At 34.9% G+C, this 18,783-nt stretch overlaps 1 protein-coding gene across 2 annotated transcripts; it reads right to left on the bottom strand.

The window, feature by feature from the left end:
* Positions 1-13,395: 13,395 nt before the first annotated feature.
* LOC149537417 (uncharacterized) lies at positions 13,396-18,328 on the bottom strand. 2 transcript variants are annotated; one of them, XM_089802910.1, is made up of 9 exons: positions 17,448-18,328; positions 17,261-17,355; positions 15,407-15,510; positions 15,210-15,310; positions 15,000-15,103; positions 14,546-14,836; positions 14,227-14,373; positions 13,994-14,128; positions 13,396-13,918 (listed from the first exon to the last, which is right to left on the bottom strand). In XM_089802910.1, exons 1-9 carry the CDS (start codon positions 17,766-17,768, stop codon positions 13,696-13,698), a joined length of 1,521 nt encoding a protein of 506 aa, XP_089659036.1. In that variant the 5' UTR covers positions 17,769-18,328; the 3' UTR covers positions 13,396-13,695. The 2 variants fall into 2 exon arrangements, with proteins under 2 accessions (XP_089659036.1, XP_089659037.1); XM_089802911.1 differs by lacking the exon at positions 13,396-13,918 and having other exon boundaries at positions 13,990-14,128.
* Between the last annotated feature and the right edge of the window lie 455 nt (positions 18,329-18,783).

The raw sequence follows: 18,783 nt of genomic DNA, 5'->3' as shown, positions 1-18,783 counted from the left end.
ATTTAAGTCTCAGAGTTGCTAAGGTCTTCGAGTCCAAAAGAAACTCAAATACTCAATAAATTTTAATAGGAAACATTTTCTCTAAAAATAAACTATTAATTCAATTTAATTTTATAAAATATATTTACAACAACCTTATAATTAAATTTTATTATTAAATTTTTATTAAAGATTATTAAATCATTAATAATAAAAATTATCAAAATATTAATAAAATAATATATTTAGATTTATATTAATTTATTATTATTAATAATCATTACACTAAATAATATAATAATTATTAGATAAAATAATAATAACAATAATGAATAATAATAATATTAAAAAATTTAATAATATTAATATTAACATATTTTAAAACATAATTAAAAATAATTAAAACAAAACTAAATTTGATTATATCGCATACACCAACTATGGTGAAGTCGCTTAGCAGCTTGGCTGCTAAAGGCAACCACTGCTCTGGCAATGTCCATTGTTGTGGAAATCTATGTTGCTACGACAACCGCTACTTTTGTAGTCGGGGGGGGGAGGTCATTGCCCCTCTCTAATCTTTTTTAATTTTTTTGTTTTATAAAAAGAAACTAAAACAAACAATGCCCCCCCTTCTAGTACCAAAACAAAAATTATAAAATATTCATTGATAGCAAGGTATAATCAGAATACAACTAACCTATTTAATTTTTATATATATGAAAATATAATTGTCACAATCATTATCAATTACTGTATATATATTTTCAATTTCTTTCCATAATAGATCTTATAGGAAAAATACAAACAACTGATCAAATCATGTATATGAAATTTGATCTCTTTTCCAAACCCTACCCAAATCGTAATCAATCAAAATACGAATCTCTAAAATTTACAAAACTGTTAGAATTAACCTCAAAAAGAAATAATTACATGCAAATATAACCAATACCAGAAAATAGATCACATAAAAGAGAACACATGACACCAAGATTTAACGTGGTTCACCAACCCCTGGGCTACGTCCACCAACAACAAGTTCAATATTATTATTATCCAGTGATTACAACTTGATTACAATCTATAATTCCTTACAACTCAATACAACCTCAAGAACCAATTTTTGCATTACACATAGAAAATCCCTAAGCCTAAGCCTTTTTATACAAGCATTTTTCGCTTACAAAATAAAGGCTAGAATAATAGAAAAAATAGTAGCCGACCTAGCAGGGCCGCTACCGCTTGAGCCCCCCCCCCCCCCAAACCTCTATAGAAATAATCTAGAGGGAAACCACACCGAATAAACCTCTGAGTCTGATTAGGCTCCACATCACAACAAAAACAAGGGTGTCAAATCTCTAATTCATTTACATATGTTTTTGAAATGAAGAACAATAAATTCACAAACAAGGGTTTCAACCCAATTAAACTATGAAAACAATTCCATTCAGACACAGGGAAGACAAAGGTTTCAAAGAAAGAAAACTACTGCGCAAAAGTCACAAGATCCTACCTAGATCTTATGCTAAACAAACAGATGCACAAAACTTGCAAGCAAAATCCCTTTCTTTCAAAAACCCTCTTCTCGGAAATTGGCTCCTCCAAAACTATGTCGAGAAATAAGGTCTAATTTCTTAATAAAGAGCTTTCTCCAATTAGGGTTTCGGTTTTGTAATCACACGAAACCTTTTCTTAATTATTTTATTATATTTTAATTTTATGTGCAAACTTTTTGCAATTTAATTAAAATAAACTTTATTAATTAATTCTTTCTCTTTTTTATTATTTCACAAGACTATTTTAATAAAATATTTATTAATTTAACTAATAATGGTATTTAGAGTTTATTATAAAAATGAAACTCCTAAATAGATTATTATTAAATTAAATTAAATATAATTATGCCAAAATTAGAACTTTAATTAAATCTTTTAAATTTAATTAATTTTTCAATTAAATAAATATAATTAAATATTAATTTTAATTTATAATTTTTTTATTAAATTAAATCATTAAATGCTCTTTTAATTTGATTTAATTATCACTGAAAATCACAACAGACCCACAAAACTAAATACAAAAGCCCAATGTAAAGAACAAAGTACTAGATCAAACTCAAGGGGCAAAATCATGAATTTACGTCACTTGACAAACTCAGAAGGGTAAAACTCAGATACTTGTCCTACTTTCTAGGACAACTGGCTTAAGGTTGGGATTTGGACTCAAGAACTATCTCCTCTCTTTTACCGTTGAGATACTATGATTGGGCATACTCATCCTGACAATTCAGGGAAGTCGATGCCTAGTGCCTACAATCTGCATAAAATTTGAGCATGTACATACACATATAATCTAAACTAAATAGGAAATGGCAGGAAGTGGTGCATCGTGTAGATCTTGACTAGCAGGTGACTACGACTCCCTCCCTCTATCACATCAGAAATGTCAAACATAAAGTAAAATATACAAGTACACCATACACATGCAAGTATGGGGTAGTTAGCCATAGAAACTGCATATACATCATTTATCTAACTATCATCATGAAATAAATGAAATCACTATATGAGCATACATATACTATCATCGAAAGAATAATCATGAACACATCAAATAACTAAGCAACAAGTAGCTCATCACATATATAAACTGAGTCTGAAATAACATTTAATCAAATTCAGTAACCAAGTACCACTAATTATAAAACATGATCATAAAACTAGCCTAAAAGAATCTGACAATCCAACATGAAAAGTAAAACTAGAGGTAGGCATTACACTTTCAATTTAGCAGATTCAAAAGTTTGTAACTTACCAATTAACATTTCCCTGTTGAATCTCTTGATGAGAGTAATTACATCCTCAATAGCATTGACTTTGTTCTCATAAGATGGTGTCAAAGATCTAAGAATTTTTCTACACTATCGCATCTTCAGGTATTATTCCTCCTATGCTCTTTTATCCTTGTCGCAATCTTAGTGATTCTTTGAACATAAGCTCTGATGGTCTCATCTTCTTGCATTCTTGCATTCTCCAATCTTTTTTTGTAGTTCTACAACTTCGACTACTTGGTGTACTCATCTCCTTAATACAACTTCTCTAACTTAATTTGGATCTCATGAGAAGAATCAAATTCCTTTACCTCTACAAACTATGTTTCTAATAATGCGCTAGTTAGTGCTTCTCTTGCAATCACATTGTACTGAAATTCCTTCTTCTCCTGATTTGTGCATGAAAATGTTCAATCTCATATTTTATGTTAGTTTGACTCTTTGTGATCAACCAATAATCAATTTCCATACATGTTCTCATCTTATTCGTCCATTTATCATAATTATCACCATCAAATTTAGGACTCTCCTTCATGTATGTCATTGTAGATCTCCTCAAGCTTCTAGGCTTCCCTCTCAAAGAGGATTTGACGCTTTGATACAAATTATTAAGAAGTAATGTCTATTGAAGTTGATGAAAGATCAACCCCACAACTCCTAAGAATCACCTACATGCAAACACCTGTCACAGAAAGAGAGAAGCAAAAAGCTATGGATGCTGAAATTGCCATATCCATAGATGAGACATTCTTGATGAGAAAAAAGAGAAATTGCTATTATCAAAAGTGAATGAATCTCAATTCTCAATGAATGTTTATTATGAGAGATCATCCTTATAAAGGAGATGGAAACCCTAAAAAGGTCTAACCTAGGTTGCATAATAATAATTAACAAAAGAATTAATTATTATATGCCTAAAGTTTAGCTTGAGTAAAATAGAGATAATAAGTGACTTAATAATTAAATCAATATGCTTTAATTAATAAGTAAATACTTTATTACTCTAACACCCCCCCTTAAGATAAACTTAGGGAGTAGCTAAAAACCTATAAACTACTGCTGAAAGGAAAATTGGGTCCCAACAACAAGGTTTGATGAGGTACCCAAGCACAACCAAATCTCTATAAAGAGGAGAAAAAGAGAAAACCACATCGGAAAAACCCTAATCCAAAAAGAGATGGAAAAAATGTTTTTGGAGATAGGAACAAAAGGATGATCATGAAGAACACCACTAAAGCATGAAGCTACGAACACTGCAAAACTGATGATCTAAAGAACCTCCACTGTATAGAACATGACCAAGTAGAGAAGACTAAGTCTGAAGAGTTGATCAATCGAAGATGGAAGGTATCTTCATGGCCTCTAAAAATAGGCATGAAAGAATGTCTATGTGGTAAATGATCCATCTCACTAAAATGCATAGGTATCCAGCCACTGCAATCACCTAGTACATAGGATCAAATACTTAATACATAGCTCACCCCATTGAACCAACATAAACCCCCTATAATGCTAAGAGGTAAGACATGAACACTGAAACTGAATGCAATATCTCTTGCACAAAGAAGAACCAAGAACATTGAGAGTGCAAAAGAAGTACAAACACCTGTATTGGCACGTGTCATCGACACATCATGAGGCTAATGTCATGGAAGGAACACTCACTTGATAAAGGAAGATGGCAAATATGGCTAACATAAAACCCCCCAAGGCACTTTATAATGTAGTGCGAGTACAACATAACAGAAAGATGTGCAAGATCCCAAAATGCAATAAAGTGGCACTTTATCTCAGTGTGTTTGCAAAAATTCTACAAAAGGATATCAACAAAGATCAAAAGAGACATAACGCTGATACAATAAATAATACAACCCATGAAAAATAATTTGAAACAAAAAAAAATTGATCCCTAGACTTGAAACAACCAAGATATCTATTAGAATGCAAAAAAGTAAAAAAATTGAATAGGATGTGCCTAGAGCAGAATCTGGAAAATAGAAAGTCTCAAAAATATCTCCCAAAATGAAAAATAGAACTTATGACTTTGACAACCAAACTAGGCCACCAAATAGCATAAAAAATCCAAATAAAGTGCACAATCACGATGGGCTCGAAATCAACTTTCTGACGCTTCTTTTGGATCAAAAAACGAAGTCCAGATGAACAAGTTAATGCCAAAAAACTGCATATGGGTCAAAAAAGCGCTAAAAAAGCAAGAAAATAAAATTCACCACCTCAAGATCCATGCCAAATGCATTGAAAAATATGTACAACAGTACTAGAAATTGCCTTAGGAAGCGTGCCAGTTTTGCACCAAAATTGTCTTGATTTGCGTGCCCAAAGATCATGATTTTTATGCCAAAAATACAAAATCGTCGCCTCAAGAAACGTGCCAAAAATCCTAATTTAAAAAAAATCTTGAATTGCATACCAAAATTTTGAAAATTGTTGCATTGATAAACGTGGCAAAAATTAAAAAATCGTTACCTCGGGAAACTTGCCCAATCTGGGAGCAAATTTTTAGCCTCAAATTCCAACTATGTCCAAATTCGACAAATTTTATATGAAAATAGGGGTTTTTGGGCAGTTTGAGTTTGACAGTGATGTCTGTTTGGGCTCAAAGTGCATTAAAAATTAGTGATCCCCCATATTCAATACAAAATAACTACGAAAAATGAAACCCTCTAAAAGAAAAGGCACAGATATGTAAGTCAAGCCAGATCTCTCATAAATAGAACAGGGGCATGAAGATCTAGAGCTCTGATACCATGTTGAAGTTGATGAAAAATCAACCCCACAAATCTCAAGAATCTCCTGCATGCAAACACCTGTCACAGAAAGAGAAAAGCAAAAAGCTATGGAGGCTGAAATTGCCAGATCCATAGATGAGACATTCTTCATGAGCAAAAGGAGAAATTGTTATTATCAAAAGTGAATGAATCTCAATTCTCAATGAATGTTTACAATGAGAGATCATCCTTATAAAGGAGATGGAAACCTTAAAAAGGTCTAACCTAGGCTGCATAATAATAATTAACAAAAGAATTAATTATTATATGCTTAAAGTTTAGCATAAGTAAAATAGAGATAATAAGTGACTTAATACTTAAATCAATACGATTTAATTAATAAGTAAATGCTTTATTACTCTAATAATGTCCACGCCTCACAACTGAAAGGGGAGGGGGTGAATAAGTTCTGTGCAAATACAATTAATTCCAAACTTATAAAACTAATCACCAACAATTAAAACAACAATGCACTACAATAAGAAATCATACACCATAACACATTGATTTTTGTTCTCGAGGAAAGGGAAAATTTTGGTGGGGATGATACCTACGAAATGATGTACCTATATATAAGTTTCGTGTGAAAGGATGTGACTCTAGTAGGAGTCAAATGCAATGCATTTAGTACAATAGTCCATGTTAAAGGACAAATTTCTATTAGGAGACCTTGAATACTTGTTAGAAGGTTATAGCCCTATTAATAGTTGATGAGAACAAAAGGCACACTGCCTAAGATCGTTGCTCAAAGGGTGAAATATTAAACCACCTTTACAAAGGATAACAAATCCAACAATGTGAATTGACTAATTCGCAACTTGCTTGCCAAAATAGTTCCTTTGAAGTTCAGTGGGAATAATAGATTCCACTCATACCTCTTCTCAAAGCATCCAACAACTTCTCAGCCCTGCTTTCACAATCCAACATCAAGGCTCACATTTATACTTTTCATTCCACGTGCATTCATACATCTCATACCTCACAATAACTTTCTTTAATACCAATTACAAATAATTTATTAGATTGGCTTGTTAGGGGCTCCACAATGTTCAAATAATTACAAAGAACCATGCTAAGGCATGCATGCCTTCTCAAGCAATTACACAATTATTACATGAAGTGTTCCACACACTACATTATGAAATTAACATTTGTCAATAACAATTCACACGCTACAATGATCCAGACAGTTACCAAAAAAATGCGTTGCACATTACACATTGGTGACCTTCCCAAAATAAGCCAAATGACTCACAAATATGAACATATGCACATAAACAAGTTTCCTAACAGCTTCCATGCTTGCCATTACTATTTCCCGTTCACCATCAAACTACAAAAAAATACTGCAATTGCTTCTGGCATACTTTCCTGCTCAGTAGTCTGCTACCAGTCTTCACCAAACAAATTGTAACTCGTCTAGAATATCAAATAAAGTACAATGAACATAGACATGATGTTACACAAGTGTAAGCTCACATATCCATATCTGTAAACCATTGCAAATACTAAACTTATCAACGACTTACAATTTTAAAAAAATTGAGCAAAGAACATACATTGACATCAATGGCATAACCTATCATTAATACAACATCTTTGCAACACTCCAAGTGCTAACAATCTCTCCTATTTCCAACAATTACCCCCTTATTAAATTTAAACATTGTCAAAATCAAAGAAATAATGGACACTATCATCTTTTTAAAAGATAATAGAAACAATATACAAAGGTTCCTAACAAAAAAGTGATAGGAAAATTGTATTTTAAAATTGGACGTTGAAATATTGATTTTCTTGGCATAGTAAGATATATATTAGTACATACAATATGATATTAATTATTATTATATTTTATCTAAAACTTTATATATATATATATATATGCAATGTAAAATTGCATAATATGAAATGGAAATCGAATGTGGGAACAGGTAAAAGGCATATAAAATATGACATAAAATGAAACACAATTAGCTCTCATCTCTCTCAAGAGAGAAAAAACCTTCATTAAGAGATTACCAAGCCACTTTCTTTACCTAGTAAATTCTAGATATGTTCAAAAGTGTTGGTTGCTACCCATGTGTAGTACTCTTTGTGTTGGCTTCCCTCAAAATCCTTTTACAACATTTAATAAAAGCCTATGTGTGATTTCTTATGGGCTTCTGGAGTGAAGTGCCATGGATTTCACATAATCACCTAGGAGTATTGTTGTCACCCCAAGGAATCTAGAGGCCTTGACCCTTTATTTTCCCATAAGCAAGGTTTGGCTTCATGTGTCAAATGAGTTATTCATGCCATTTCTGGCAACAAAGCCTAAAAAGTTCTTCTCAAACATTGTACTTCTTTAGACTACTCACTTCATAAACCAACCTGGAAGGGGTTTGACTTTAAAACCCTTCTTATTATGAAAGATGCAATTGAGATCCAAGGCAATTGTTTGGACAAAAGCATTTAGCATTCCTGTAAAGCCATCAAACCTTGGGTTCACTAAGATAAGGCCAATTTTCGTAATGGTCTTCTTTCAACCACCATAATATTTGTTGGTCTTTACTCATCTAGACCCAAGGAGCCCCTTTAGCCATGGTTCCTTAAATCCATGCTTTGCATTTTCACAAACGTGACAAACAAACTCTTCAAGATAATTTTTCTCATGGTACTATGAATCTTCACACTAAGGAAGATTTGCAAACCCAATTCTGCCTAACTCGCCCAAATTGACAAAATTTCAACCTAATGTTCTCATTACTACCTCTCAGTATGCTACACAAGATTGACATACATTTTGTCAAGATACTACGATTTATCTATGTAGTTTTTGAGTCAAACTTGTTGAACCTTGTTTCATGAGTAATTGTTCACAATAAAAAATCTTAAGTGATAATGAATGATACACTTCACACTCACTGCATCTTGGTGATGATCATATAGGGAGAATTTAAGGCCTTTGTGGGAGATCAACCATCTCTATACTAATGCAAATCAAGAGCATGTAACCATCAAGTTTCTCCCAAGGTTAAGCCTACTTAGCTTGCAATCCCATTTGAAAAACATTTAGCAAATGTACGATTCATGTCATGAGAGGTTGACTCTTGTGAACCATGAGTCATGAAATATATCTCATAAAGTTTGACTTGAAAGCTCCATAGTTGAATTGTGATAATAGTCAATTAGTTCTCATTTAATGATATAAATATATTAGTTATTATACATTAATTAATTGATGACCATAAATGATAAATGATAATACATATAATCAATGGACATGATTAATAGTTAAGATGACAAAAATTAAGACTTCTCGTGGTAAAGCCCTAGATCACTAGGTCCAATCACCCTTAACCTATGTAGTACAACAAAGCGTGTGACACCCCTCCAATTAATGAGTAGAGGTAAGTTTTACAAAATTATACTCGGACATATAGGGGAGACGACCTAGGCTATGGCTCTCCAACTGGCTCAGAGCCGCACATGCTCCAATGACCGCTACATATCTAACATTATAGATCCCCCCAAATCACTGCTCACAAAAAGGCCCAAAAAATGATGGCACATGTACTAATAGCCAATCACACATGTACTAGGGGAAACGAGCTAGTTGTCGCCCATGTTTGAATGACCGTCACATCAAAAAGTCCAATTATCACTCATAAGAAGCCCTAAAAAATGATAGCACATGTACTAATAGTTGATCATTTTTTAGCTTTCTTGGTTGTTGATTGGTCCATTTGTGCAAAAAGTACTATTTTTTGGTGAGTAGCTATTGGGGGGTGAACATAACAAGTTCTAGACGAACATTTTAAACGACGCTTTTAGACCACCTCGCAATCTATGAGTTCTACAGAGAGCTCTGTAAATGCAAGAAAGCCGAAATATTAGCTTCAACCTCTTCACTCACCTATGGAGGTTCACCAAAAAAATTGACAAATTTTGCTGTATGGATTATGAACTCTAGGTGCGCAGAGTTAGCGTGGGCAGCTATTGGGTCATTTCCCCTAATAGTTGATCATTTTTTAGCTTTCCTAGTTGCTGATTGATCCATTTGTGCAAAAAATACTACTTTTTTAGTGAGGTGGGGGGATGGTTTGGGGTTCCAAAAGAATGTTTTAAAATAGCACTTTTAAACCACCTCACACTCTGAAATCTACAAAGCGCTGTGTAAATGTATAAAAAATCAAAAGATTAGCTTTAAGCTCTTCAATTTCAACGAGTTCTAGATGCCCAAATTTTATGTGAGATCCAAAATTTATTAGGACACCTGATTTAAAGACGACACCACTGTTGTAGACAATAACATACAAGATAAAAAAACAAGGGCACTGTAAAGCCAAGGAATTCTTTTTCTCCTCCCAAAACAAAACACAATGAGCATGGAAGCCTCCATAATGATTACTCACTGGATTAGGCTGAAATTTTCGATTTGGACAGACATGTGATTGCTTTTAAGTATTTGCACATGTAGTTGAGCGGAACACCAATTAGTTGTCAACACGTGCACATGGCCTTTTCTTGGACTGTGGAGAAAGTCTTACGGATGGCTTACACTGACCATCTGTCATTCTGTGAGTTGTATGCGAGAAAGTCTGGTCTGGACGACAAACCGCCAATTCACTCAGAAAAAATATAACAATGTCAATCAATTAAAAAATATAACGTGGCCAATCCCATCACTTGAAACCCTGGCAACCATGTGTAGTTGTGGTGTAGACTCCCGATGCAAATGCGGAGAGTCGCTTTACCTACTGTAGTGTGAACATGGTATTCTGACGGTCAGAAGTCCAAATAGTTTAGATCTGAGAATTATGTCTTTTTTACATCCCCGCGTCATGATTCATTCAAACTTAACGAAACTTTTTTTCATTTTTGCTGAGAGTAAATGCCCAACATCCTCCAGTATAAATTTATCCTTGGGACCAGAAAAATCTGAGGTTGAAGGCCTCACTGCAATCCCATGATCTCAAGATAACCTGTCAGTCCCTGACATGAAGCTGAAGCAGATCAATTGTTCATACACTGAATACCAACGAATATTTACTACCCTACCAAAAATTATAGAGCAAAATAACCCAAAAATAATTGGTCTCCACGAGAAAATACAATTTCAAATGCTGCATAACTTTTTGGTAGGAAACGTGCTCATTTGAAAAAAAAAATTGATAATATTTCCATCAGTTTGGCCAGAGCTAAGTACAAAAGTATGCTATACATAATCCCTACTTTGAAATGACTGTCTCCTTGTCTTGAGAAGAAAGTTTGGAGAAGTTCTCAGATTGCATATTTCCGGAATTATATTCTAGAATAACAATTTTGAATACACATTATGCCTACCATAGGCATTGCAAAGGTGAATTATATTCTCAAATACACATTACGCCTACCAGAGGCATTGCAAAAGTGTAGGGGTCTGGCCTGTTCACAATACAACAAAACATTGGATACTGAGCCAAAATAATTTAGAGAAAAGGCAATTCAGAGAGGTTGTTTCAAATAGACTAACCTTTCACGCTAGAATTTTCTGTCAGTGCCCATACAGTCCCATTGTAGTTGCAACTATCTGTAGTCTGGATACCCAACAACTCAGGCTTAATCTTTCTCGACCTTTCCTGCATCAATATGCATGTGAGCGAGATCTGCCCATTACAATTTACAAGTGTCAAGTCAGGTAGCTCTTCAGCAGAATCACTATTGTCTTGATCCGGATTAAAAGATTCCAGCAGTACATACTACCCCTGCTTTCTATCGGTATTGGCTAAAATGTAAATCTTATCAGGGGGCACTAGGAATTTTGGAAAAAAAAACCAGGTGTCCCCCTCGGTAAGATTTACATTTTAGTTTATATTTCAGATATCTTTTTGAGTCAAACTCATTGACCCGTATTTCATGAGTAGTGGTTTACACAAAACCCATCTCTCATGACAGTGAATGGAACACTTAACACGCATTGGATCTAGGTGATGCTTACAGAGGTGCAGCACCGAGACTTCCCGGTAGGTCACCCATCCCAGTACTACTCGAGCTCGAGCACACTTAACTACGGAGTTTTCTCCATGGCTAAACCCACTCTGCTTGCAACCCCATTTGCAAAACCTTCACCAAGTGTTGTGTTCAATTATTTCTGCTGTTCAGCATCCCAGAAGTTTCCAAGATCTAAGGGCTTGGAGAAATGTCGCCCAACAGCAGCATCACCTCTGCCACCTCTGCCAGGGATGCCACCAAGTCACTAACTATATGGCACATGTTATTGTATAGGGGAGAGGAGTCGATAGATGAGCGGGGTCCTAAACATGCTATAGCTGATGAGTCAGTAGGTGAACAAAATAGACCAATAGTGGTGAACTAAAAATGTCCTATCAATGTATATTATCAAAACGAGGGGAATTTTTTTCAAAAAAACCACTCATTAGGTACCACATCAGTGTACCATTAAATGTGACCAAGTGCAAACCTATGGGTCTTACTATTTTTTTACCATTTTTGACATGTTTCCCTCAATTAGCTTGTTGACGTGGCAGACAGATGACTCAGCACAAGGAATTTTGATTTGGGGTTGCCAACTAGACAAAGGAAATAAAAAATTAAGGTGTGGCGATCCACATAGACCCCCAAAGTAGGGGTGAGCATATACTAACTCCTCTCCACTACTGATTGCAACATTTAACTTTGTGGAAACTAATTCGTTAATCATAAGGCCCTCTTACAGATGTTATATTACAGATTTTGCTTTGAGGATTTCAATTCACCTCAATTTGTATATCAGCCCTGCCCCATTATCGCTGTTTGCCACCATCCCCTGCTGTCCCTAAATTGAGGCTCTTACCCCTGTTCCTGAAACCTATTCCCACAGCCATTCATTGGGAAACTCCATGGAACTATGGTTTTATCTGAATAGGAGATTAAATATTTATTTTACCAAAGAGAGAGATTACAGTAATCACCTTTCATATGGGGGAATAATGTTTGATTGAATCAGAATCTCGAGGCTAATTCCTTTGAACATTTATTTCTCTACTTTTGTTAATCCAAAAATATTTGTTTGCTCTATAAAACTTTTATATTTAAAAACAAAAATAAATTGATGGATGTAACCGGTTTTCTGTACTGTATGATACACATCCAATGATGTGCAACATTCATACCTTGAGACAGAGAGCACCCACTCTTCTACTGCTACCAGCACAGGACAATAAGTCTCCTTTTAATTTTGCATCAAAATCCACGTAGGTTTTGGTGTCTACAATTACCAGTGAAATTTCTTTGGACGTCTTGATAAGCAATTGGATATAGGATGCTAACAAATTTTATAACTCAAGAAAATTCCGAATGATTATTTATTATTCGAAGTCTTTCATGACTCAATTGTTTGAGCTGGACCCAAGCATTCACACAATAATTTCCTTTATGAACTTATTTCATTGTTGGATTGCCAAATGTTCGCTTCTTAATAATAAGTTATCCAAGCATTTTCATCAAACCATCCATCCAGTATTCGAAGATTTAAGTCCAGCATTATTTCTTTTGGTAAGCAATTACATTAGGTGGCTAAGGCCTTTGATAACTTGGTTGTTTGGACCTCAAGTGTTTGCACAATTGTTTCCTTTATGATCTTGTTCCAGTATTAGCAGGGATTGAGAAATGAAAAAATATGTCCAATTTTTTTTGGGTACAATGTTCACTTCTTACCAATCAGTTGGACAAGCATTTTAGCATCCACTGTGCTAAGACAAAATCCTGCACGATTTCTTTTAGATTTTTCCAATCAGAATATCAATCCCCAACTGAAAAAAAAATCAAAGCAGCTTTCCCAAAAATAAGATATACCCATTTGAAAATAGGCATAATATCTCTTTTTGCTCATACCATATTAATATATTATCAATGCGGAGATACAATTGAGGGAGAAATTAATAATAGTAACTGGCTATTGTGCCAGTCTCTTCTATCCAATCATTGGTGCGAAGTAGCAATTGAAAAGAATTTTGCTATCAGGGTAAATTTAATAATCATCCAATGTATCAAATCGAGTTGTATCCTCCTCCATGGACAAGATCAGCTCGAAAAAATACTGTTTATCTTTTAGAAGTACAAGGCAATAAGATTTCATTCGTGTCTCTGATCAAATCTAACCAAGTGGCTCACACAATTGTCCTCACAATTGCAAACGTGATCCTGTAGTTTCTTTGAAGGAGGAACGACCTTAACTCTGGCCATCTCCTTTCGTAATCTCTGAAATATGCCATCGTACAATACATCAAAGTGTACCCCTGCTCTTTCTCGGCTGATTATGAAGAGAATGTGATCAGCCTCCACAATTGTGTAGTACCTGACAATCATAGAAATTAGAAAGTTCCCACTCAATTAATTCCAATGCTTGAAACAAGTCAGTTTATTGTCTTACCAAACACCTGGTTGGAATGAGTGGCCATCTTTAAACTCTGTATTGAGACAGCAATTGGGATGAGCCTCAGGAAAACGGGGATAAAGCATTGAGATGGTATTTAATGCTCCATCATTATCTTGCCAATCCTCATCACTGCTAAGAGACTCAAAATTAGTAGCAGCAGCATTAAGGCAAATTGCACAGGGGGAGTGGAGAAGAAATAAAATTTTCTCCTCAGATTGTCAACTTACTTGTAGCCTTTGAAAGGAGGTTCTAAATTGCTTGGCTGACGCCATTGACTCATTTGCAGCGTCCTGATGAAAAATAGAGGATGAATTCCAAAAAAACTTGAAGGCACAGTGACCCCAAACAATTTGGAAGTCTTCTTAGTAGCATAGCTGTTGAAAAGCCAAGAACAAAGGTTTGCAAGGTCAATAATCTTTGAGACTCTCCAATTCAGATTTTGCATGAACTTTACCTAAAATAATGTAGCTGTGTCAAACTTGAAAATATAACTATTTTAAATAAAAGAATATCCATAAAGAGGACCAAAATAGAAATACTTCTAACCTAAAATAATAGGTGTTTGGGAAAGTCCTGAGTTTTTTATTCAGTTCCACTGAAAGCTGGAGGCTCAAGTCCGGAATAATCCAATCTTCTGAGGCAAAGGGTCCAATATTTCCCAAAAGACTGTCCACGAGTCCTGAAATTCCAATCCTATGCCAAGTCATATTGAAATGATCAAACCCAAAATTATAGTAGTTTTTAAGCCAAGCGATATCCAGCCAGTCATAGATAGTAACTCCCACTCGACAAAGCTGTAAGAGACAAATGGGCTTCAGTGTCTTTCCATCTTCTGGCCTGATAGATGCTCCCCAAGAAAATGAGTAAAAGAAATCAGTTAAAAGAAGACAGAAGGACACTACCAATTCACACATTCACATTCGCAATGTCAAAACATTCTCTTATTAAGCCACACACAAAAAATATTTAATATTTACAAGTGCAAAAAAGCAAAACTCACTCAATCCCATCTAGGTAAACACGAGTTGTTCCATTGATAGCACCTGACAATGAGGTAATACTCACTACCCAATCTTCAGAGCTGTTTTCATAGCCCTTGAATTTCTGCATATCAAGATAATTCAGAATTAATGGAGATAAGAATTGCCACTTCTTTGTGTACTGTACCAATACAAACAAATTGAGAGTTAGTCCATGGGCAATTTATTACTTTTTCAGCCAGCATTTGTTGCAGCAATCTAATTACTTGGACACCGGCAGAGTGACCAACAAAGTGCACTGGATGGTCTTCGTCCCATTCAGGATAATGGCCTGTGAAACTCCACATTATATCAATGAATATAATTATACATGTTAACAATCATATTTCTCTAAAAATAATGCATTCACATAACAGAATAAATGTACCTTGCTCATAAGTCTTGCCAAATTGGGCATGGCCATATTGAGCACTATGCTCTTCTCCATAATCTACCGTTCCACCTTTCAAATAGTAGAAAAGTTCCCGAGTCCTAACAATTTGCAAAACCAACAGCAAATAAAGTTTTTAAGCTAGTACAAAAATAATGAAAATTATGCAATTCTGAGGCATACATTGATTTCATGAAGCAGAACTGCCCTACTGGAAAACTAATGAAATTTATGTCTAACATACAAAACTGGACCCAAAAACCAATATAACGCAGCTAAATTGAATGAAAATCTAATCAAATTACAAAAAAAATGGAATCTCTAGAAATGAATTGGTTCCAAGAAGAACTTAAACCCAGACCAAAGGTATTGGATCAAAACTAGAGCAAAAAGCTAAAAAATTATATATATTATAGATCTTTTACTAGAGGACACCCTTGTTCCTCAATCTTCAGTTTCGTGTGCAATTTGCATGGGCTTTAAGATGTTACCATTGAGTTAACTGCTTTGTCCTTCCAAAAGCAAGTGAAATACAATGCAATCTTAGAGGGCTTTCTAGGAAAAATCTTGTAATATTTCATGGGTACACAGAGAGCGTGACCATTCAAGGCTATGCTAAGTTCCTGCTAATTAGGAATTTGTGAGGCTCAAGGAAAAGACTTTCCCTCCTTGATTAATAGGAAGAGAAAATCCTCTGATACACATTCTTCTAATTGAATTAACGATGGTTGTCAGATTAGGACCAGAAAGCAATAAAAAGGAGATCAATATGAATCTCAGACCTAGTCAAACAAAGCATGGAATTAATCTGCTCAAACAATGCAATAAACATGGACCCAAAACAACTCCATTGCATAAAAATAACATAGGACAGTGGGTTAAAGACCAAACTGCACCCAAACAAACATAGATTTAGGCAGCAGATTTCGATTTTGCACTACTGAGACAAAGGGCTCAGACGATTGAAATGTGGAACAAAGGGTGAGGCTCCATGCATCCCTGCACTACCCCATCAAATTAAGGATGCAACACTAAGACTTTACGATTTACCTATCCTGGTTCCCAAGCATGCCAAGTGCAGCAAATCTAATACAAACACTCTGATCCATATCACAGCACATCACTAGTGATCAAAGCACAGACTAAAATTGAACCCAATTCCAAAATTCAAGCACGGATAACAAACTCAAATATATCATGCACCACATCAATTAAACATGGGCTTTCAGCAACACTCAAAAAGCACCACACCAATGTTGATAGAATTATGAAGCCCAAAGCTGCGTCAAAATTGACAATAGTGAATTTGCCAAATGATATTCTTAACCATCCAATTGCATTCAATTCACACGCATATGTTATACATATTTGCCATAGCATGCTAGTTGGGGTCATTCTACTTGTAAATGGTTGTCTATCCACATCAAATTTTCTGTGGGGCGTCTATATTCATAGTTCTTTGTAGTCAATCTTATGGTGGAGGTTTGAGTCCTAGCCAACAAAGACTTGAAAACAGAAACTCAAATACAAAGGAGTCCAGAGGACTAAATCTGTACTTAAAATCCATAATATCGGACTGAAATTCTGAGGCATTCAATTCACATACAATACAAGCAAAACTTTTGTCATTTTACTTGTATATGTCTATCAAAAGTGAGAAACCTAAATCCACACTGAAAGACAAAACACAAGGGCCAAGTTCAAGCACTTAAGTCCATTCGACCTTGTGTCCTCTTCTTGTGTCCTCTTTTAAGAGGAACCTTTCTTGGTAATAGAAGTAAACAGATCATACAGAAGAACAAACAAATTGAAGATTTGAATGTGAATTTAAAAATTAGTAAACAAACATACCTGTCATAGATGCTTGTCAAAGAACCCAAATCAGGAACAAGAACACGGTCATCCTTCTTCTCAGCTCCTGCCCAATAGGACAATCCACCTAATCTCTGCAAAAACCCCAAAATCAATACGAAAAAAAAACGTAGAAAGAAAATAAACTGAAGCACAATTGGAATACATATAGAAGAACAAAACGTACCCCTTTCCCAAACCCAAAAATACCATGAACCAGCACAATGGGGACCAATTCATTGCCCTGAAAATAAGGGCCACTGCCAATACACGTGTCATTACCATTGGATTCCACAATATTAGGTTTACTATAACTTTCTGCTTCCCAAGCCCAAATATTCCATATCCGGGACCTTAGAAGTCTATGGGAATTAATAATCTCCACCAAATCCAAGGCAACTGCAGTGCTGAATATATAAAATCCAAAACACAAATGAATTGCAGAACTAATAAACAACTCTGCAAGTGACAAGGCCGCAAGAGCCATCCCCAATATCCGCATTTTCATTAAACAGATCAATTCCAGATCAAAATCAGTCAAACACGATGCAAATCTTTGTTTTTATGTACCGTAATGTCTTTTTCTCCAATGCCTTTTCTGAATCTGTAGCTTCCAAAGACTTAAATGGGCATCAGTAAGACTGAGTTGGGTATCTCAAAACAAGCAAATCTCAGATCAGAAAACAATTATATACAACTCAAATTTATATTTTTATATCCCTTCATGGTTGTCTTCCTCCTTTTTTTTGAATCTGCAGATTCTATGCATTGAATTGGTATCGGCGAAACTAATTTGGATATCTCAGGAAACGAGTAGGGGGTCTTTAATATCCATTTGGTTGTCTGAGTTTGAGTACCGATTTATACAATCTTTTTTTTGTTGCCTCCGTCACGACAACGACTACAGAAAAGTACTAAACGTGAGGGTCGACCTCTTGACCTCCGAGAACCTTGTTTATCTCGTGGGTGTCTTTGGTTTTGCTGTGAGAATTGAATAATAGTGATAATCCTGGATGTTTCTGAGAAGATCTGGTTCTCCTCGAAACTTGGAAGGAGGTCTCCCTCCATAGCGAGATGAATGAATGGGATGTGGGTCTTAAGAGGACTGCTACAAAGTTTCAGGTTTGGAATTAAGCCAAAACCGAGTTGAGTCACTAATGATTTGGGATTAGTGGATAATCTTCTCCTTTTTGAAGGGGAGGGATAATTTGATTAAATCTGCAAAAAGTTTGGTGGGTTTCTGACATAACCTAGAGGTTTTATTGGCACTTTTGAAGCGTCCAAGGGAGGAGACCTTGTCAGCTTTACTATTTTTTTTCCTAGGCTCCCTAATCAATCTAACATAATCCATACTTTATATCAAATGAAGATAATATAACCTAAAATCTAATCCATAGTTTGTATCAAATGAAAATAATATAATCTAATCTAAAATCTAATCCATAGTTTGTATCAAATGAAAATAATATAATCTAAAATCTAATCCATAGTTTATATCAAATGAAACAAAACCTCCATTGGAT

The sequence above is a fragment of the Cupressus sempervirens genome, chromosome 9 (assembly GCF_028749045.1).
Source record: "Cupressus sempervirens isolate cs-2001-9-10 chromosome 9, ASM2874904v1, whole genome shotgun sequence".
NCBI classification, from domain to species: Eukaryota; Viridiplantae; Streptophyta; class Pinopsida; order Cupressales; family Cupressaceae; genus Cupressus; species Cupressus sempervirens.
The sequence above is the reverse complement of the archived record's forward strand: the minus strand, read 5'-3'. Positions and strand labels throughout refer to the sequence as shown.

Coding starts and splice junctions, on each gene's coding strand:
- LOC149537417 (XM_089802910.1), bottom strand. CDS start 17,768: ATGAAAATGCGGATATTGGGGATGGCTCTTGCGGCCTTGTCACTTGCA. Junction 14,837..14,999: donor GTTTACCTAGATGGGATTGA/GTGAGTTTTGCT, acceptor AGCATCTATCAG/GCCAGAAGATGGAAAGACAC. Junction 14,129..14,226: donor CCTCCTTTCAAAGGCTACAA/GTAAGTTGACAA, acceptor GTCTCTTAGCAG/TGATGAGGATTGGCAAGATA.